Source organism: Eulemur rufifrons, chromosome 3 (genome assembly GCF_041146395.1).
Source record: "Eulemur rufifrons isolate Redbay chromosome 3, OSU_ERuf_1, whole genome shotgun sequence".
NCBI classification, from domain to species: Eukaryota; Metazoa; Chordata; class Mammalia; order Primates; family Lemuridae; genus Eulemur; species Eulemur rufifrons.
In genome coordinates, this window is record NC_090985.1 from 97,394,941 (window position 1) to 97,417,329 (window position 22,389).

General features: G+C 37.3%; 1 protein-coding gene across 1 annotated transcript in view; it reads right to left on the reverse strand.

Moving 5' to 3' along the window:
• The window catches only part of RP1 (RP1 axonemal microtubule associated), a 286,090-nt gene that overhangs the window by 76,131 nt on the left and 187,570 nt on the right, over positions 1 to 22,389 (reverse strand). Inside the window, exon 24 of the mRNA XM_069466500.1 lies at positions 21,614 to 21,777. Coding sequence (XP_069322601.1) covers positions 21,614 to 21,777 — 164 coding nt within the window. The remainder of the gene's footprint in view (positions 1 to 21,613; positions 21,778 to 22,389) is intronic.

Here is a 22,389-nt window from a genome sequence, read left to right on the forward strand (position 1 = left end):
TTTGTTGTTCAGCTCAGGGAATTTTATATTTCCATCTTAATTTCATTATTGACCCAATAATTTTACAGCAGCAGATTGTTTAATTTCCATGACTTTATGTACAATTGAGTGTTACTCTTGGAATTGTTTTCTAGTTTTAATCCAGTGTGGTCTGAGAAGATACATTGGATTATTTTGATTTTTTTAAATTTGTTGAGACATAAATCTTAGAGAATGTCCCATGTGCTGAGGAGAATAATTCAGTAGTTTCTGTGTAGAATGTTCTGTAAATGTCTGTCAGGTTCATTTGTTCTAGGGTCCCATTTAAGTTCAGTGCTGCTTTATTTATTTTCGGCTTTGATTTGTCCAGCTCTGACAATGGGGTATTGAATACCCCAGCAATTACGATGCTATTATTTATTTCCTTGCTTAGCTCTAGTAGAATTTGTTTTATGTATCTGGGAGCTCCTGTGTTAGATGCATATATATTTTCCTAAATTGTCATGTCTTCTTGTCGAATTGCTCCCTTTACTATTATATAAGAACCATCTTTGTCTTTATCAGTGTTGACTTAAAGTTGATTTTATCTTATATGAGAATGGCCCTGCCTGCTTTCTTTTGGTTTCCATTTGTGTGGAATGTTTTTTTCCATCCTTTCACATTGAGCCTGTGTGCATCTTTGAGATCTAGAAATATTTTTTGGCTTCTTTCTGTTGGTTTTCAACTTTCTCTTTAATTCCATTCATCTTATTTGCCATCCGTATTCTGAATTCCAATTCTGTCATTTGGGCAATTTCCTAGTGGTTGGAGTTCATTCCTGTAGCTTCACTGTGATCCCTTGGGGGTGTCAAATTGTTTTGTTTTTTCATATTGCCGTGGTTCTTTTGCTGGTTTCTTCCCATCTGAAACCTCTTTTCTAGACTCATGACTTATAGGTTTGTAGGGCACATGCAAAACTATAAGTCTTGAACTCTCCTGCTTAATTAGAAGGGGAGGTCCCTAGATGGTGCTTTTATTCTACTCTGGAACGTTGGCGTGGCAAGGGAGGGGCATGTGCACTAGAAACCTATAATGCAGCTATTCTGATTTGTCCTGTTCACCTGTGATTGCCACTGCTCAAGCCTGTGCTGGATGACATTTGGGCTGGCCATTGGGTTGCTCACCAGATAGTCATAGGAAGTTTGAGTTGGGACCTGGATAAGACCCTCACCACAGAGGCTAGCATTGTGGGGACTGCTCTGCCTGGGGTTTCCCCACAGAGGTGACAGTGGCATCTGGGTGAGGCTACCTAGGCAGTGGTCATGGGTTCCCAGGCTGTGGGCCTTTGCTCTAACCAGGTCCCAGTGTACTGGCAGCTTGAGGCGGGGGAGGGTCCCTATTAGGGCAATAGACCTTAAAGCAGTTCTGCCAGCCCTGTGGTGGTGATGGAGGCTCAGGAGTGGGGGCCTTGGGGTCCAGGTGCAGTGCTGGAATCTCAAAGGCAGTGTCCTGGGCCTGGTGGGAGGAATGGAGCCTTGGTCTCTGTCATAAGAGCCTCAGAGGTGGAACTGGGGAAGAGCCAGAAGTAGGGCTTCTAAGCAGGGCCTTAGAGACAGAAAAAAGGCTGAGTGGGTGGAGGGCTGATCTGACTGGAGGGCTAAGTCAGGGCCGAGCAGGTAGCAGGCTATTTGGACCTGGAGGGGAGAGTCAGACCTGAATAGGTAGTGGGCTGTTCCACAGGCTCGGGGACAGCGTGGATGTCAAGTCACATGGGAAGAGGTCAGTTCTAGCGGCCCAGTGACTGTGGGGTTCTCCCCACACCCTTGAAGGCCTGCTGAAGCAGTCTCCCAAAGCTGCCCAAGTCAGAACCTGCAGAGCCCCCTTCAACTCCCGTGCTCAGATCCCGTTGTGCTGAAGGCGAAGGGCACCTGGATTCCAGTCACAGAGTATGGCTCAGAGGAGCCTCAGATTAGTCTACTCCTTCCCCAGCCTGGTGAGGGCTATGTGCAGGCCACCACCACAAAGCTGAGTCCCATGCCAACCTGGCACCATGCACTTGAGAGCACAGGATGGAGTGCGTTTAATTTCCATGAATTTGTAAATTTTCCAATTTTCTTTCTCTTATTGATTTTTAAGTTACATACCATTGTGGTAAGAAAAGACACTTGGTATGATTTCCATCTTCTTGAATTTTTTTAGATGTGTTTTGTGGCCTAACATATGATCTATACTGGAGAATATTTTATGTGCCCTTGGGAAGAATGTATATTTTGCTGCTGTTGGATACAATGTTCTGTATATGTCTCTTAGGTTTATTTGGTTTATAGTGTTGTTCAAATCCATTGTTTCCTTATTTATTTTCTGTCTGAATGATCTATCCATGGTTCAGAGTTAGGTATTAAAGTCCCTTACTCTAATTGTATTGTTGTTTATTTCTCCTTTCAGTTATTCTAACTAATTCTGTTAGTATTCATTTTATATATTTAGGTGCTTTAATTTGGCTGCATAAATATTTCCAATTGTTATGTCTTCTTGATAAATTACCCCTTTTATCACTAGGTAATGACCTTTTCCTCTTGTGACAGTTTTTGACTTAAAGTCTATTTTGTATGGTATAAGTATAGCCACCCCTGCTCACATTCACATTTGATTATCATTTGCACAGAATATTTTTTTCTATCCTTTCATTTCAGCCTACATGTTGATAAAGCTAAAGTGAGTTTCTTGTATGCAGCACATTATTGGATCTTGTTTGTTAATCAATTTAGATTCTGTATATATTTTGATCAGAGAATTTAATCCACTTATATTTAAAGTAATTATTGATAGTTAAGGACTTACTATGCAATTTTGTTAATTGTTTTCTCACTATTTTATTTTATTTTATATTTTTTGAGACAGAGTCTCACTCTGTTGCGCAGGCTAGAGTGCCATGGCATCAGCCTAGCTCACAGCAACCTCAAACTCCTGGGTTCAAACAATCCTCCTGCCTCAGCCTCCCTAGTAGCTGGGACTACAGGCATGTGCCACCATGCTCGGCTAATTTTTTCTATATATATTTTTAGCTGTCCAGATAATTTCTTTCTATTTTTAGTAGAGATGGGGTCTCGTTCTTGATCAGGCTGGTCTCGAACTCCTGAGCTCAAACAATCTGCCTGCCTCGGCCTCCCCGAGTGCTAGGATTCTAGGATTACAGGATTACAGGCGTGAGCCACCATGCCCGGCCTCTCACTGTTTTGTTTCTTTGTTCCTTTCTCACTCTCTTACGGTTTTCCTTTTTGATTTGATGAGTGTTGTATTGGTATGCTTTGATTCTTTTTTCTTAATCTTTTGTGTATCTGCTATAGGTTTTTTTTGTGTGTGGATACCATGAGACTTACATAAAATATCTTATCATTTTAACATCCTATTTTAAACTGTAAACACTTAACTTCAATTGTATAAAAAACTATAATTTTGCCTCACCCTTAACATTTTATGCTATTAATGTACAATTTACATCTTTTATATTTGTGTATCCAATAGCAAATTACTGTAGTTGTAGTTATTTTTAATACTGTTTTAAGCTTTTCTACTAGAGGTGAAATGAATTATGTACCAACATTATTGTATTAGAAAATTCTGATTTTGATTATATTTACTTTTATCAGTGAGTTTTTGACATTCATATGCTTTCATATTGTTAGTTGGTGTCCTTTCATTTCAGCTTAAAGAACTCCCTTTAACATTTCTTGTAAGGAAGGTCTAGCGGTGATGAACTCTTTCAGGTTTTGTTTGTTTGGGAAGCCTTTATCTCTCTTTCATTTCTAAAGAACAGATTTTGTGAGTATAGGATTCTTGGTTGAAAATTTTTTTCTCTTTCATTATTTTAAATATGTGATCTCATTCTCTCCTAGCCTGCAAGGGTTTTGCTAAGAAATTTACTGATAATCTTATGGAGCCCCCATTGTAAGCAATGAGTCATCTTTCTTTTGCTGTTTTCAAAATTCTCTCTTTGTCTTTGACTTTTGACAATATAATTATAATGTGTTCAGTGTATAACTTTTCAGTCTCTACCCATCTGGTGATCCTTTGGCTTCATAAATCTAGATGTCCATTTCTCTCCAAATATTGGGGAGTTTTCCGTCATTATTTCTTTGAATAGATTTTCTGCCCCTTTCTTTCTCTCTTCTCCTTCTGAAATTTCCATAATACATACATTGGTTCAATTGGTGGCATCCCATAAATCCCATAAGCTTTAAAAACTCTTTTTTTAATTCTTTTTTCTTTTTTCTTTTTGTTCCTCTGACTGGATAATTTCAAATGACCTGTCTTCAAGTTCATTGATTCTTTCTTCTGTTTGATCAAGTCTGCTGTTGAAGCTATCTATGAAATATTTCAGTTCAGTTAATACAATTCTTCAGCTCCAGGATTTCTATTCATTTTTTAAAACTGATTTCTATTTATTTATTGACCTTCTAGTTTTGTTTATCCACCGTTTTTCTAGTTTTGTTTAGCTGTCTACCAGTGTTTTTATTGACGTTCACAGAACTTATTAAAAAGGATTGTTCTGAATTCTTTGTTGGTCACTTCATAGATCTCCATTTCTTTAGGATCAATTATTGGAGTTTTATTAGTTTTCTTTAGTGGTGTCATATTTACATGACTGTTTGCAATCTTCACATTCTTCCATTGGTGTCTGTGCATTTAAGAAAGTAGGCAACTCTTCTGGCCTTTATAAGTTCACTTTGGCAGGAAAAGAACTTCACCAGTCAGCCAAGCCTCGGGTTCTAGAAGGGCCACCTGGTAGCATCCACAGGCAAAGTGAGCCTGCTGTCAGGGTCTCTAGTTGGGTGGAGCCTCTGCCCATGCTCTGAGGTTGGGTATGGCCTCTTTCTGGGCTACGCAACAAAACCAGTGGGCTGCTGGGCGGCAACTGTGGTCAGATGTGACTGCTGATTGGGCTCCCTGGCCAGATGGGGCCATTGGCTGGGCTCTGCAGTCTGGCAGGACCACTGGCTGGGTTCCACATTTGCCTCTGGTTGCACAGGATCGCAAGCTCTGCTCCTTGGCCTAGCAGTGCTTGTGGTTGGACTCGTAATTGGGTGGGGCTATAGAATGGATCCCACAATTTCTGCTGATGAGGGACCTAAGCTGTGCTCTCTGGCCAAGCAATGCTCTTTTCACATTCAGTGGAGCTCCAGGCTGTGCCCTGTAGTTAGCGGGGTCATTGGGTAGGTTCCATTGTACCACAAAATCCATGCACTGGTTGTTTTGAGCCCTGCCTTCCTTCCTTGTTCCTGGCTGACCCCATGTGGTCTAGCCCTGCCAATTCCCTCAGCATGCCCTGTGAGACAAGGCAGAAGTGAATCTTCTGTGAAGCACCCCAGAACACTTGGGAAGCTGAATACCCATCTTGGGCTCACTTTCTGCCTTTGAGGACACTGTAGGCCCAGAGGAACCCTCTTGGTACGTGCTGGCCTGAGGTAGGGCTGCTGCAGTCAAAGTGAAACCACTTCTCTTATCCTTCTCATGAGATTTTCTCAGTTTTTGTGGTCAAGGGGGTGCTTCAGCTTCACTCCCTACCCCTGGTTATTGGATTCCACCAAGGAATTCTTGTCTGTATATAGTTGCTAGTTGGTCTTTCTATGGGGTACTAAAGCTGGGAAAATCTCATTCTGCCATCTTGCTGATGTCATCTGCATTGGGGTTTTCATTTCCACAGTTTATTGTATATTTAAGGGAATCAGCTCTATTCATTTTTCTGGATAAGAATTCATAAGTGAAAACTTGGTGACCCAAATGTACGTGCTATTTTAAAATACTTAAACTTTTGTGATGGAAGGAAAAGTTCAAGTTAAATCAAACTTTATTCTGTAGAATATGCCATTCACAGGAAAGTCAATCATGTCAACAGGGCACTGTTTAGTGCTGTAATTCCTAAACTGCAGAATGGAGTAAATGTAAAATACTACCAAACTCGAAGTTTCAGGCTTACTTAAGAAAAAAAGGGAGGGAAGATAAAGAGGAAAGAGGAAGAGAAAAAAGAGAGATAAGAAAAGAATATATGAAGAATAAAATCATATAGAATTGTGCCAAAATTAAAGTAACATGCTGACATCCATTTAGCTAATGGCTAATACTGTGTAGAATCACATGGTCATCTAACCTTTAAACATTGAAAAACCTTTAACATTGAAAAGTCCCAAGGTAAACATTCCTAGTTTACGTACTCACTGATTTGCTCTAGCCAGCCAACGTAGTCTTGTTTTTCTCTGTTCCTTCCTTCTACTCCAGCCTCCAGACATTTTTACACATACGCCCATGCCAGCAATAGCCACCTACTAACCATCTGCCAAGCTGTCTTCCTGCCTTCATTCATATGAAAACTTTTCTTAATTCCTACCCCATTAGGAAGCCTACCCCAATTTGGGGACAGGATCAGAAGAGTCAGCCTCAAGAGTATAATGATAAGAATGTTTTATACTTTATATAAAGTGTTTTAATTTTTAACACTTTCAGTCTGTACAATATTATAAGCTATTTCTGTACCCATTTTACAAAGGAGGAAATTAAAGCTTAGAAATGTTCAGTGGCTTATCCATGTTTCCTTACATAGTAAAGGGCAGAGTTGAAGCTCAAACATAGGTTTTCTAATTGCTACTGATATAAATTGTTTTTAAAAAGGCAAAAATGTATTATGCATCCTATTCTAAAGAACATAATGGATATTCAATGATTGTGCAAGGGTCCTAAGAGCTCATAATAAATAATAAACCTATTTATCCACAAAATGAATTGGCTTCACACAATAGTAAACCAAAAGTAGAAAACTCTTTTCTAGGAGTGGATGGCATCAGCACTAACTTTTTCCAAGGAACAGAGAGTACTATTCAGTGTTTCAGTTTGCAAAATTGCTACAAAATCCGGCTAAATCTCTGGGCAGGTTTATAGGTAATTAATACCAAGATAAGGCACAAGGCCTTTATAATGCCCTCAAGGTGAGAATGATCACAAGGAAAATTCAATAACAGGTGCCCCAACCTAAAGCAGTAAATAAAAAAAAATTAGCAAAGTCATTTTCATTAAATTGTCATGCTTTCAATAGATATTCATGAGTGTTTAATCTATGTCAGGCAATATAAAAGATTTAAGGATTAGCAAGTGAAGGAGGTCCAGTCCTTTTACTCTAGGAATTCCTCTCTGTCTGCTCTCCCTACCTTCTGCCATAATGGGCTCTTCACTCTTATTTTTGCCTTCTTTTTCTGAGGATCTCACATTTCCTTCAGCTTTCCTCTTCCCCTATGAGGTACACTCATAGGACTGACCCAATAGTCTATGGAGGGTAGATATCAAAATTACAACAAAATCACTGATACCATTTTGCAAGTCCCTTTTGAAATTAGAATCATCCTCTACTCTCTATGCAGTCCTACAATCAAGTTTTCCTCCAGCAACAATGATTGGGTCAGGAGGACATTAGAGGTGCCCCACATTGTCACGTACCACATGAACCAGTTATATAAATGGGAAATTTCATGATCTGACAATAATAAGATAGTCAATGTATCAACAACCACTTGGCTGGTGAATCTTGTATTTTAAGAGTTTGGTAGGGAGGGACAAAAATGGTGGAGTAAAGGTAACATCCTGGATTCCTGCTCCCAGAGAAAGAGGTGTAGATCTCAGTCTGCTACAAAGGAGTGGATCGCTTTCCCACAAGAACAGCACTGTGAATCAGTAGAGAATCAGTGTGGGACACAAAAAAAACAGGAAAAAAAAAGGTGAATGGGAGATAGGATCGCAAAATCTGGAGAGTGTGAGACAAACAATAGAGAATAGAGCATGGGATGGTCACACCCGCCTGGCCAGCAAGTGAAGTGGGATCAGACCAACAGAAGAACGTCTTGCTTCCCCACTGACCTCCACACCCACTCAGACAGGGACTTGCCTAAAGTCAGTGCAAAATCATGGCAGGAGACATGAGGCGCTGTGAAGAGGAGACAATAGCAGGAAGCATCTTGAACTCCACGGAGCTCTGTGCCAGGACTGCACTGGGTGGGGGAGGGACTGGTCTGAACTACCACTGGAGGTAGTTAGGAGACAGGTAACTTGCCTCTGGCACTCAGCAGGTCCAGATTAATGGAGGTGAACACTAAGTAGGGGACTCTAACCTGGAAACTGCTGTGGGAGAATAGGCCTGCTCTGGGTGGGTCAGAAACAGTGAGATCTCCTGCTGGACAGGCCTGAGATTGTGGGAGGGTGACATAAAAGAGACAATGGGGCATCTTGATGACTCAGCTCCCTGATCTGGCATCTGCTAATTCCTGAACACTTGTCCCAAGTGCTAGCACTCTGTGGGTGGGCAGTTGCCATTTTTGGGGTCCACAACCCAGCCTCTGTGGTGTGATATGGTGTCAGGCTGCTCCCTTCCCCCAGCCCAGGGACTCTCCACAACAAGCTCTGCCCTTACACGACCTATGGTCAACTAGCTAGGCCCATTTTGATGGGTGAATTCTGAATAATTCCCTAGTTGTGGGAGACTAACACCTGCAGGACTTACAGGTGCTGGGGTGCTGGGCAGACTGGGGCACCACCCTCACCCCTAGCCAGCATCTTTCACACTAAAAGTGGTAGGCTCCACCCTGGAGGTAGGATTAGACAAGAAAAGCCACTTTCTCTCTGAGAGTAGCATGAATCCGCAGGGCATTGGTGCAGATCAATAGTTGACAGCCCAGTGACTTTGCTCATCAGATCGCTTTAGATCATCCAGTAAGATCATAACTCTGGGGCTGAAATTCTGCCTCCAGTCAGCTTCCAACAGCTGGGTCCATGGTCAGGGAACAAAAACCCTGGCAAGAGGCCAAAACAACCTCCCCAAGTTACCCTTCCCACCAGGAGCAGCCTCCCAATTGTGGTAGAAGAAACTGAACAACATATTACTGGCTCCTCCTAGCGGCAGATCAAGCAACGATAGAAGCGCACACATCTAGGCTGGTAGGCAGCAGCTGCGATCTGCCTGCTCCTACAGCATCTACTGGAACAGAGCCTACACAGGGCGTGTTACTTTCCAAATGAAAACTGAAAAGTGGGAAGCAATAGCTGATCCAGATGGGAAGGACTCAATGAAAGAACTCTGGAAGTACGAAGAATCAAACGGAAAGCACACCCCAAAAGAGGAACTCCAGCTCTCTAGCAATGGACATTAACCAAATTCAGAACACTAAAATGACAGAAGAAGAATTTCAAACATGGATTGTAAGAAAATTCAATGATATGCAAGAAAAAATGGATAATCAACACAAAGAAACCACAAAAAATATCCAGGAGTTGGAAGAAAAATTCACCAAAGAAACTGAAATATTAAAGAAAAATCAAACCAAACTCCTGGAAATGAAGAATTTATTCAGGGAACTACAACACAGTGGAAAGTCTCAAGAACAGAGTAGATCAAACAGAAGAAAGACTCTCAGGGATTGAAGATAATACCTTCCAATTAAATAAATCAGTCACATAGATAGAGCAGAGAAATAAGAGAAAAGAGCAAAGCCTACAAGAAGTGTGGGATTATATGAAGAAGCCTAACATTATAGGCATCCCTGAGGGTGAAGAAGAAAATACGCAAGGATTGCATAAGCTATTTGAAGATATAACAGAGGAAAGTTTCCCAGGCCTTGCTAAAAATCTAGACATCCAGGTACAAGAAGCTCAAAGGACCCCTGGGAGATTCATTGCAAATAGGAAGACACCACGACATGCAGTCATCAGAATGACCAAAATATCCACTAAAAAGGCCTTTCTATGAGCTGTAAGGAGAAAGAAACAAGTAACAAAGGAAAGCCCATCGGAATAATGCCAGACTTCTCAACTGAAACCTTACAAGCAAGAAGAGACTGGGGCCCCATTCTCACTCTTCTGAAACAGAAAAATGTCCAGCCTAGAATCTTGTACCCTGAAAAACTAAGTTTTGTCTACAAAAGAGAAACAAAGACATTCTCAGATAATCAAAGACTGAGAGAATTCACCAAGACAAGACCAGCCCTCCAAGAAGTACTCAAAACAGAGTTACACACAGATCAGCACAATAAATACTCACGAATGTAAAACCACTCAAAAGCTAAAGATCAAAGGCCAGATACCACAATGGCTCAAGAAAGAAAACAAAGGAATGAAGTTCAACCCAAGAGGATGAACAGAAATTTGCCCCACCTATCAGTTCTCTCAATAAATATGAATGGCTTGAACTCCTCACTCAAGAGACATGGGCTGGCCAAATGGATAAAAAATACAAGCCAAGTATCTGCTGTCATCAGTAAACACATCTAACCTGCAAGGATGCATTTAGACTGAAGTTAAGGGGATGGAAAACAATATTTGAAGCAAATGGAAGCCAAAAGAAGGCTGGCATGCCAGTTTTCATTTCAGATAACTTAGTCTTTAAATTAACAAAAGTAATGAAAGACAAAAAGGGTCACTATATAATGGTGAAGGGTATAGTTCAACAAGACCTAACAATTCTAAATATGGATGTACCCAACTGAGGAGCACCCAGATTCATAAAGCAAACTCTACTTGATTTAAACAAAATGATAATCAGCAACACCATAATGGCTGGAGACTTCAACACCCGTCTGACAGAACAGGACAGATCCTCCAAACAGAAAATTAACAAAGAAATAATGGACTTAAACAGAGCTCTAGAAAAACTGGTCCTGACTGACATTTACAGGACATTCTACCCAAAAACCACTGAATATACAATCTTCTCATCAGCTCATGGGACATTCTCTAAGATTGACCATATCCTAGGACACAAATCATGTCTTAAAAATTGTTTAAAATAGAAATTATACCATGCATATTCTCAGATCACAGTAGAATAAAAGTAGAAATCAACCCTACCAGAAACTCTCATTTCTACACAAAGTCATGAAAACTAAACAATCTTCTGCTGAACTATTATTTCATAAATGAGGAAATCAAGATGGAAATCAAAAGATTCTTTGAACTAAATGACAAAGGAGACATAAGTTATCAAAATCTGTGGGACACAGCTAAAGTAATCCTGAGAGGAAAGTTTATTTCCATAAGTGTCTATATCCAAAAGTCAGAATGATCACAAATAGACAACCTAATGAATCGACTTAAAGAGCTGGAAAAAGAAGAACAGACTGATGTCAATCCCAGCAGAAGAAGTGAAATTAGTAAGATCAAATAAGAACTAAGTGAAATTGACAATAAGAAATCTATACGTAAGATTAATAAAATAAAAAGTTGGTTCTTTGAAAAAATATACAAAATTGGCATGACTTTGTCTAGACTAATGAAAAGCACAAAAGAAAAATCTCTAAGAAGCTCCATCAGGAAAAAAAAGGAGAAATTAAAACTGATGTCACAGAGATACAAGATATCATCTATGAATACTACAAAAACCTTTATGCACACAAACTGGAAAATGTGGAGGAAATGGACAAATTTTTAGAAACACACAGTCTCCCTAGGCTCAACCAGGAAGAAATAGAATTCCCCAACTGGGTAATTGCAAGTACTGAAATTGAAACAGTGAAAAAAACAAACAAACAACAACAACAAACAAAAACAAAAACAAAAAAAAACCACCTTCCTAAAAAGAAAAGTCCTGGACCAAATGGTTTCATACCCGAATTTTACCACACCTACAAAGAACTGGTGCCTATCCTGCAGAAATTATTCCACAACATTGAGAAGGAAGGAATCTTCCCCAACACATTTTAAAAAAAGAAACTACAGACCAATATCCCTTATGAATATAGATGAAAAAATTCTCAAAAAAATCCTAGCAAACTGAATCCAGGTGCTTATCAAAAAAAATAATCCATTGTGACCAAGTGGGATTCATCCCAGAGATGCAGGGATGGTTCAACATATATAAATCTATAAATGTAATTCACCACATAAATAGAAGCAAAAACAAAGAACATACAATCCTCTCTGTAGACACAGGAAATGCATTTGACAAAATTGAACACCCTTTTATGATAAGAATGCTTAACAAAATAGGCATTGATGGGATTTACCTAAAAATGATACAGGCCATATAGCACCAACCCACAGGCAACATCATACTCAATGGGGAAAAATTGAAAGCATTCCCACTTAGAACTGGAACCAGACAAGTTTTCCCACTATCTCTACTTCTAGTCAACATAGTGCTGGAAGTCTTTACTATAGCAATTAGACATGAGAGCGGCATTCAGGGCATCCAAATGGGGGCAGAAGAGATCAAACTCTCAAACTTTGCTATTGATAAGACATTATATCTAAAAAACCCAAGGATTCAATCAAGAGCTTTCTGAAATTGATAAATGAATTCAGTAAAGTCTCAGGATACAAAATCAACATGCACAAATCAGAGGCATTCATATATGCCAATAACAGTCAAACAGAGAACCAAATCAAAGACTCATTACCCTTCACAATGGCAACAAAGAAAATATAGTACCTAGGAATATATTTTAATTAAGGAGGTAAAAGACCTCTACAGGGAGAACTATGAAACACTGAGGAAAGAAATAGTAGAGGACATAAACAGTTGGAAAACCATACCATGCTTGTGGGTTGGCAGAATCAACATTGTTAAAATGTCTGTACTACCCAAAGTGATCTACAGATTCAATACAATCCCTATTAAAATACCAACGTCATTTTTCAAAGATATAGAAAAAATAATTTTATGCTTCATATGGAATCAGAGAAGATCCCATTTAGCCAAAGCAATCATAGGCAATAAGAACAAAATGGGAAGTATCAATTTACCAGACTTCAAGCTATACTACAAGGCATAGTAATTAAAACAGCTTGGTATTGGCACAAGAACAGGGACATGACCAGTGGAACAGAACTGAGAACACAGATATGAAATCATCCTCATATAACCATCTAATCTTTGACAAAGCAGACAAAAACATACACTGGGGAAAAGAATCCTTATTAAATAAATGGTGCTCAGAAAACTGGATAGCTACATGTAGAAGACTGAAACAGGATCCACACCTTTCCCTCTCACAAAAATCAACTCACAGTGGGTAACCTACTTAAACCTAAGGTGTGAATTCTAGAAGAAAATGTTAGAAAAACTCCTATAGACATTGGCCTAGGCAAAGAATTTATGAAGACGACCCCAAACGCAATCACAGCAACAACAAAAATAAATAAATGAGACTTGATTAAATTAAAAGCTTCTGCACAGCCAAAGAAACTGTCATGAGAGCAAACAGACAACCTACAGAAAGGGAGAAAATTTTTGCATGCTACACATCCGATAAAGGACTGATAACTAGAATCTATTTAGAACTCAGGGCAATCAGCAAGATAAAATCAAACAACCCTATCAAAAAGCGGGCAAAGGACATGAACAGAAACTTTTCAAAAGAAGAGAGAACAATGGCCAACAAACATGAAAAAATGCTCAACATCTCTAATCATCAGGGAAATGTAAATCAAAATCACAATGAGATATCACTTATCTCCAGTGAGAACGGCCTTTATCAAAAAGTGCCAAAACAATAGATGTTGGCATGGATGCAGAGAGATAGGAACACTCGTACACTGCTGGTGGGACTGCATACTAGTGCAACCTCTGTGAAAGCAATATGGAGATACCTTAAACAGATACAAGTAGACCTACCATTCGATCCAGCAATCCCATTACTGGGCATCTACCCAAAAGAACAAAAGACATTCTAAAAAAAAGACATCTGCACTAGAATGTTTATAGAAAAACAATTCACAATTACAAAGATGTGGAAACAACCCAAGTGCCCATGTGGTATATGTATACCATGGAGTACTACTCAGCTATAAGGAACAATGGTGATATAGCACCTCTTGTATTTTTCTGGATAGAGCTGGAACCCATTCTACTAAGTGAAGTATCCCAAGAAAGGAAAAATAAGCGCCACATGTACTCACCATCAAATTGGTTTCACTTATCAACACCTAAGTGCACATATAGGAATAACATTTATCAGGTGTTGGGCAGATGGGAGGGGGGGAGAAGGGGATGGGTATATACATACATAATGGCTGTGATGTGCACTGTCTAGGGGATAGACACGCTTGAAGCTCTTCGGGGGCAAAGGGGGACAAGGACACTATATGTAACCTAAACATTTGTACCCCTTACAATATGCTGATATTAAAAAAATCCATAACAAAAAATATATGAAGAGTAGGTCAGAGATATTTATATTTAGGTTCCTGTTACACCAATTTTTCTTTTTTTATATCATCCAGAAAAAATTGTTTTAAGTTTATTTATGAAGTTTTATGAATAAAGTGTTGGCAGCTTGAGAGTAAAAAGGAAAAAAAAAGAATTTGGTGAAATGACGTAAAATAGTTTCAAAGCCAAATTTATAATGGGCCATTTTTTATTTATCTTAAGTAGGTTATAGAAATCACAGCCAAAAATGGAAGATTTCAAGAAGAATAGAAATTTAATTAAAAACAGCAAAATGAAAAAGATAAGAGGGGAGAAAGGTGGACTACTAGAATGGCAGGTTGAGGCCATAAAAGCAATAATAAAATTTTTTGAAATCAAATTTTCCAGAACTCTGAAAATTAACTGAAGGTTTGTAGCAATTCATGGAGCATTTATTCTATGAAAACTATGAAACTTGGCAAAAACAGAAGGGCTTGTGCATTTTAACTTGATCTATTCTCTATCCCTTTCCCCAACTGCATAATATGCTTAAAAACCTACAAACTTGCAACCATTGTAACTGTGAAAACAAACAGTAAGGTAATCTACACCTAGACACAACATAGTCAAACTGCTGAAAGCCAAAAGCAAGGAGAGAATCTTGAAAGCAGCAAAAGATAAAGAACTTGGCATATACAAGTGATCCTTAATAAGATTAACAACAGGTGACTTCTCATCAGAAACTAGAAAGGACAGAAAGCAGTGGGACGACATCTTCAAAGTGCTAAAATAAAAACAATTGTCAACCAAGGATTGTATATGAGAATTAAGACATTCTTAGGTACAGAAAAATAGAGAATTCATCACTAGCAGACCCGCTCTACAAGAAATACTAAAGATAATCCTTCAGGCTGATTTGAAGATACTAGAAAGAAACTGAAATCCATAACATCAAAAAAGTTAAAATGCAGCTCAAAAAATGGGAGAAAACATTTGTAAATCATAAATATGATAACAGATTCATATTTGGAATATAAAAAGAACTCTTGAACTCATTAATAAAAAGATTAAAAAATCCTAATGGAGTGTCTTTTTGATAAAAAATGACTTTTTTTCCTCTAGGTAAATACCCAGTAGTGTGATTGCTGGATCAAATGGTAGGTCTACTTTTAGTTCTTTCAGAAATCTCCATACTGTTTTTCATAGAGGTTGCACTAGTTTGCAGTCCCACCAACAGTGTATAAGTGTTCCTTTCTCTCCGCATCCACATCAGCATTTTGGGACTTTTTGATAAAAGCCATTCTCACTGGGGTTAAGTAATATCTCACTGTGGTTTTCATTTGAATTTCTCTGATGATTAGTAATACTTAGCATTTTCCATATGTTTATTGGTCATTAGTCTATCTTCTTTTGAATAGCTTCTGTTCATGTCTTTGCCCATTTTTTAATGGGGTTGTTTGATTTTTTCCTTGCTGATTTGCTTGTTCTTTGTAGATTCTGGTTATTAGCCCTTTATCAGATATATAGCATGTGAATATTTTCTCCCATTCTGTAGGTTGTCTATTTGCTCTGTTGATTGGCTCCTTGGATGTGAGAAGCTTTTTAATTTAATCAAGTCCTATTTATTTACTTTTGATGCTGCTGTGATTGCCCTTGTAGTCTTCTTCATAAATTCTTTGCCTCGGCCAATATCTACAAGAATTTTTCCAACATTTTCTTCTAGAATTCCTACGGTTTCATGTCTTAGGATTTAGGTCTGTTATCTATCTTGAATTAATTTTGGGGAGTGGTGAGGGATATGAATCCTGTTTCAATCTTCTACATTTGGCTCTCCAATTTTCCTAGCACCACTTATTAAATAGGGATTCTTTTCCCCATTATATATTGCTGTCTACTTTGTCAAAGATCAGATGGCAATATGTGGATGGTTTTAATATATGAATTCTCTGTTCCATTGGTTGATGTCTCTATTTTTGTGCCAGTACCATATGTTTTGGTTACTATAACCTTGTAGTATAGCTTAAAGTCTGGTACAGTAATGCCTCTGAATTTGTTCCTTTTCCTTAGGGTTGTTTTGGCTATTGAGGCTCCTTTCTGGTTCTAAATGAAACATGGAATTATTTTTTCTAGATCTGCAAAAAATGATCTTTATATTTTGATGGGGAGTGCATTAAAATCTATACATCATTTTGGGTAGCATGGACATTTTAACGATGTTGATTCTGCTGATGCATGGGCATGGTATGTTTTTCCATTTTTTTACATCATCTGCAATTTCCATCCTCAGTGATTCCTAACACTCTTCATAGAAAGCTTTCATATCCTTGGTTAAATGTATTCCTAGGTATTTTATTTTCTTTGTAGGTACTGTGAAAGGTATTGAGTCTTTGATTTGATTCTCAGCTTGACTGTTGTTGGTGCATAGGAATGCTACAGATTTTTGTGCATTGATTTTGTAACCTGAGACTTTGCTGAATTTATTTATCAAATTCAGGAGTCTCTTGGTAGAATCTTTGGGGGTTTTCTTAGATATAAGATCATATCATTAGCAAAGAATGATAGCTTGACTTCCTTTTTCCCCATGTAGATACTCGTAATTTCCTTCTCTTGCCTGACAGCTCTGCCTAGGACTTCCAGGACTATGTTGAATAGAAGTGGTGACAGTGGGATCCTTGTCTTGCTCCAGTTCTGAGTGGGAATGCTTTCAACTTTTCCCCATTCAGTATGATGTTGGCTATCAGTTTGTCATATATGGCTTTTATAATTTTGTGATATATTCCCTCTATGGCTAGTTTGTTGATGGTTTTTATCATGAAACAGTGCTGGATTTTTGTCAAACACTTTTTCTGCATCTATTGAGGTGATCATATGATCTTGGTTTTTGCCACTGTTTATATGGTGAGTCACATTTGTGGATTTACATATGTTGGACCATACCTGCATCTCTGGGATGAAGCCCACTTGGTTGTGGTGTATTATTTTTTTGCTATGCAGCTGAATTCAGTTTGCTAGTATTTTATTGAGGATTTTTACATTTATATTCATAAGGATATTGGTCTATAGTTTTCTTTTTTTGTTGTATCCTTTCCTGGCTTTGGTATCAAGGTGATACTGGATTCATAGAATGAGTTGGGGAGAAGTCCTTCCTATTTGGTGTTATGAAATATTTTCTGTAGTACGGGTATCAATTCTTCTTTGTAGGTCTGATAAAATTCAGCTGTGAAACCATCTGGCCTGGGACTTTTTTGTTAGAAGACTTTTTATGCTTCTTCAATTTCATTGCTTGATATTCATCTGTTTAGTTCTATTTGTTCCTGATTGAGCCTTGGGAGGTTGTGTGTTTCCAGGAATTTGTCCATTTCCTCAATGTGTTCAAGTGGATGTGCATAGAGCTTTTGGTAGTATTCACAGATGATATTCTGTATTTCTGTGGTATAAGCTGTAATATCTCCTTTTTCATTTCTGATTGAGCTAATTTAGGTCCTTTCTCTTCTATTCCTGGTTAATCTAGCAAGATAAAAAACAAATTCTTTTTTATCTTTTCAAAGAAACAACTTTTTGTTTCATTAATCTTCTGCATTACTTTTTCATTTTTTATTTCATTTAGTTCTGCTCTGACCTTAGTTATTTATTTTCTGCTGAGTTTGAGTTTGGTTTTATCTTCCTTTTCTATTTCCTTGAAATGATTCATTAGATTGTTGATTTGTGAACTTTCTGTCTTTTTCAATGTAGGCATTCAAGGCTATGAATTTTCCCCTTAGAACTGCTTTTGCTAATCCCACAGATTTTTGATAACTTGTGTCCCCTTTGTAATTTAGTTTGAGGAATCTTTTGATTTCCACCTTAATTTCCTCCTTGACCCATAATCATTCAGCAGTAGGTTGTTTAATTTCCATGACTTTGTGTAGAATTGAGTGTTTCTTTTGGAGTTAATTTCTAATTTTATTCCACTATGGTTTGAGAAGATAAATGGTATAATTTCTATTTTTTTGTATTTGTTGAGACACGTTTTGTGGCCTAAGATGTGATCAATCTTAGAGAATGTTCCATGTTCTGATGAGAAGAATATATATTCAGTAGTGTTGGGGTAGAATATTCTGTAAATGTGCATTAGGGCCATTTGCTGTAGAGTCCCATTTAAGTTTAGTGTTTATTATTTTCTGCTCTGTTTATTATTTTCTGTCCAGTTCAATCAGTGGGGTGTTTAAGTCCTCATTAATTACAATGTTGCTGTTCATCACTTTCTTTACATCTAGTAGGGTTTGCATTATGAATTTGGGCACACCTTGTTGGGTGTATAAATATTTAGGATTGTTATATCTTCTTGATTAATTGCTCCCTTTACCATTATATAATGACTATCTTTGTCTTTCTTTACTATTGTTGATTTGCAGTCTATGTTATCTGACATGAGAATGGCTATACCTGCTTTTTACATGAAAATTTTTTTCTATCCATTTATCTTGAGTCTGCGTGAGTCCTTGTGGATTAGATATGTTTCCTGGAGACAGCAGATACTTGGCTTGTATTTTTATCCATTCAGCCAACCTATGTCTCTTGAGTGGGGAATTTAAGCCATTTACATTTATTGAAGGAATTGATAAGTGGGATGTATTTCTCTTCATTCTGTTGGGTAGAACCTTATTGCTTTGTTTTACCTCTCTAGGCATTATTTTATATGGGCTCTGAGACTTAGCTTTTGGGTGATTTTACACTGGTCGGTTTCTATGTGTTTATTGCAGATCTGAGTACTTCCTGCAGGGAAGGTCTGGTCTTGACAAATTCCCTCAGTGCTTGCTTATTTGAAAAAGTCTTTATTTTTCCCTCATATAAGAAAGTTAGTTTTTCAGTATACAAAATTCTAGGCTGGCCATTATTCTGTTTAAGAAAACTGAATATGGGGCCCCAATCCTTTCTTGCTTGTAAGGTCTCAGTTGAGAAGTTTGCAGTTAGCCTGATGGGTTTTCCTTTGCATTCACAATCATGAAGATGTGAAATTAACCCAAGTGCCCATCAATTCATGAATGGATTAATAAAATGTGGTATATGTACACCATGGAGTACTACTCAGCCATAAAAACATGAATTAATACCTTTTGCAATAATCTGGATGAAACTGGAGACCATTCTCCTAAGTGAAATATTGCAAGAAAGGATAAACAAACACCACATGTACTCCCTATTAAATTAGAACTAACCAATCAGCACTCATGTGCACAGATGGAAGTAAAACTCAATGAAATAATGCAGGTGGGAGGGGTAAGGAGAGCATGGGTGAAATCATACCTAAAAGGTACAATGTACACTATCTGGGTGATGGGCACACTTATAACTTTGACTCAAGCAGTACAAAAGCAATCCATGCAACCAAATCATTTGTAGCCCTGTTAAATTCTGAAATAAAGAAAAAAATATAAATAATCCAATTAAATTTGGGCAAATGATTTGAATAGACATTTCTCCAATAAAGATATGCAAATGACCCATAAACACATGAAGGGATGCTCAACATCATTAGTCATTAGGCAAATACATATCAAAACCACAATGAGATACTACTTCATATCCACTAGGCTAGTTAAAATAAAAAGATAGACAATAATGAGTGTTGGTGAGGATGGGGAGAAAGAGGAAAACTTGTACATTACTAGTGAGAATATAAAAGTTGTATAGCCACTTTGGAAACCCATTTGACAGTTCCTCAAAATGTTAAACACAGCATTACTATATGATCCAGCAGTTCAACTCATATGCATATACCCAAGTGAAATGATAATATATGCCACACAAAAAGTTGTACATAGATGTTCATAGCAGCATTATTTATAATGGCCCAAAGTGGAAAAAAGCCAAATGTATTTCAACTGATGAATGGATAAATTAAATATGGTACCTTCATATACTAGAATATTATTTAGCTATAAAAAAGAATAAAGCACTGATATATGCTATAACACTGATTAACCTTTAAAATATTATTTATGCTAAGTAAAAGAAGTCAGATATACAACTCCATGTTGCATGATTCCATTTATATGAAATGTCCACAACAGGCAAATTTATAGAGACAGAAAGTAGATTACAAGGCTGAGGGATAGGGAATTGGAGAGTTGTTGATAATAGGTATGGGCTTTGTTTTTGTAGTGATGAATAATATTCCAAAATTAGAGTGTGGTGTTTGTTGTACAGCTGTGAATATACTAAACACCATGAATCATACACTTTAAATAGGTGAATGTTAATTACCTTGATTTGATCATTATACAATATATGTATGTATTAAAACACCACACTGTACCCCATAAATATGTATAATTACAATTTCAAGTAAAAACAAAATAAAACTTAGTAAAAATTTTTAAAAAATAAGAAATGGGTGAATGCTATGTTATGTAAATTATATCCTAATAAAGCACTTGTAACAAAAAGGTAACAAGACAACTCCCTTAGATCCACAGTCACATACTACAACTTGCAAAGAGGAACTGTGAAATTTTAATTAAAAGATATTAAATACTTTATATGGCAGAAATAGATAACATTATTTGGGACATAGTAATAATTTAATAATAATAAAATTGACCAGTTGTTGACTATGTCCTGGTAGGCAGTGTGCTATGTAAATCAGACACTTTTATGATGTATTATATAATTTGTCAAAATGGATTAAGAGTAATCTCATTTCTCAGAAGAAATACAAAAAAGAAGAAGAAGAAATCTAAGGTTAAAAGTGTGCTTATTGTACCATTATTTATAATAGTAAAAACCTAGAAGCCATTTAAATGTCCAATAATACCAAAGTGTTTCATTTGTCTATGGTATATTGCTCAGTATTTAACCAATAAAAATTATAATTAGGAAGACTATGTAGCTCCTTGCATAAATGGTAATATTATACGTAAAAAAGAATGCTACAAAATTGCCCATGTACTACAATATTAATAGCAAACATTTATTGGGCATTTCAGATACTTTTCTAAGGATTACTCCATTTAATCCACATAATAACCCTTTAAAGTAAGGGTTATTGAGGAAACTGAGGCACAGGAAGTTTAAGTAACATGCTCAATCATGCTTATAAGTGGCAAAGTCAGCATCTGAATCTTGATCCTTTGACATTTTTGCCCATGTCTTAGCCATCAGGTGTACCACCTTTCCATCACACTATCATGCCATTCCATGGTGTGGACTAGGACAGACGTTCAAAAATGGAAATACTCAACTTGATATTTTCCAAATTTTTAAATTTTCTAAAATTTATATACTTTTTTGTCTTTATACAAATAAAACATGAAGAAAAAACAAAAATCTTACATTTCTGTTATTACTACTGTTTCCCAACTCCCTTAGGATAAAACATTTCATGTATATCAAGAAAATTTAATGCAAATACAATACCAAACAACCACCAAAAAATCATTCTCCATTTCATCTTAGGGAAAGTATTAAATATCATAATCTATCTTAGCAAACAAGTTATAGCCGTATCATCTTTACCTTAAATATATCTGCACTGTTGGGGCTAAACAGCTGGTGTTTCCCAGATCCCAAAATAATTGGACCTGAACATCTTGTTTCTCCATAGACATAAAGGAACACTGTTGCTGTGGTGCCAGCATTTTCAAGATCCCCAGTGACCACAATTACTTTCCAGTCTCCATCTGGAAAGGAAAAAGGAAATCAGTCTGAAATTATAGAAGAAAACCATATCAATACTAGAAAAGTAAGGATTTCTACTTAATCTACTTATGAAATGAATAGGTTGTGAAATCAAGAAGTACTAAAATAATTGCTTATCATGGACTTCCTTCTTGGATGCTAGCATATGAAAAAGTTTTCGAAATATTTTAGCATTTTAATTACAAAACAAATAGCCATGGGCTTTTAAGAACAATAGATATTTTGGGCAAAATAGCTGAGTTGGAGGCATTGAACCCTACGTGTTTGGCTGAAAGATTTAGGAGTTTATGTAGGTAGGCATCACTGTCAAATTTAGGGGTAGGAATGGAGGACAGATACACTGATAACGTGACATCAAGGCATTATCTGTACTACAGAATATCGTTGTCAAGCTGGAGTTAGTAACACAGTTTGGTGATCCTAGCAGAATAGTAGTAGGGAAGTAGAAGACCTAAAAATGAAGTAAAAAAGGAGCTAAAATTTTTTTTCATGAAAAATTGCTGGAGTACTCTCAGAGTTGGAATGAACCAATAAGTAAGGAGGAAAATATTGTACAAAATAAATCGGGCTTAGCAAATGAAGTGGGGCTTGGG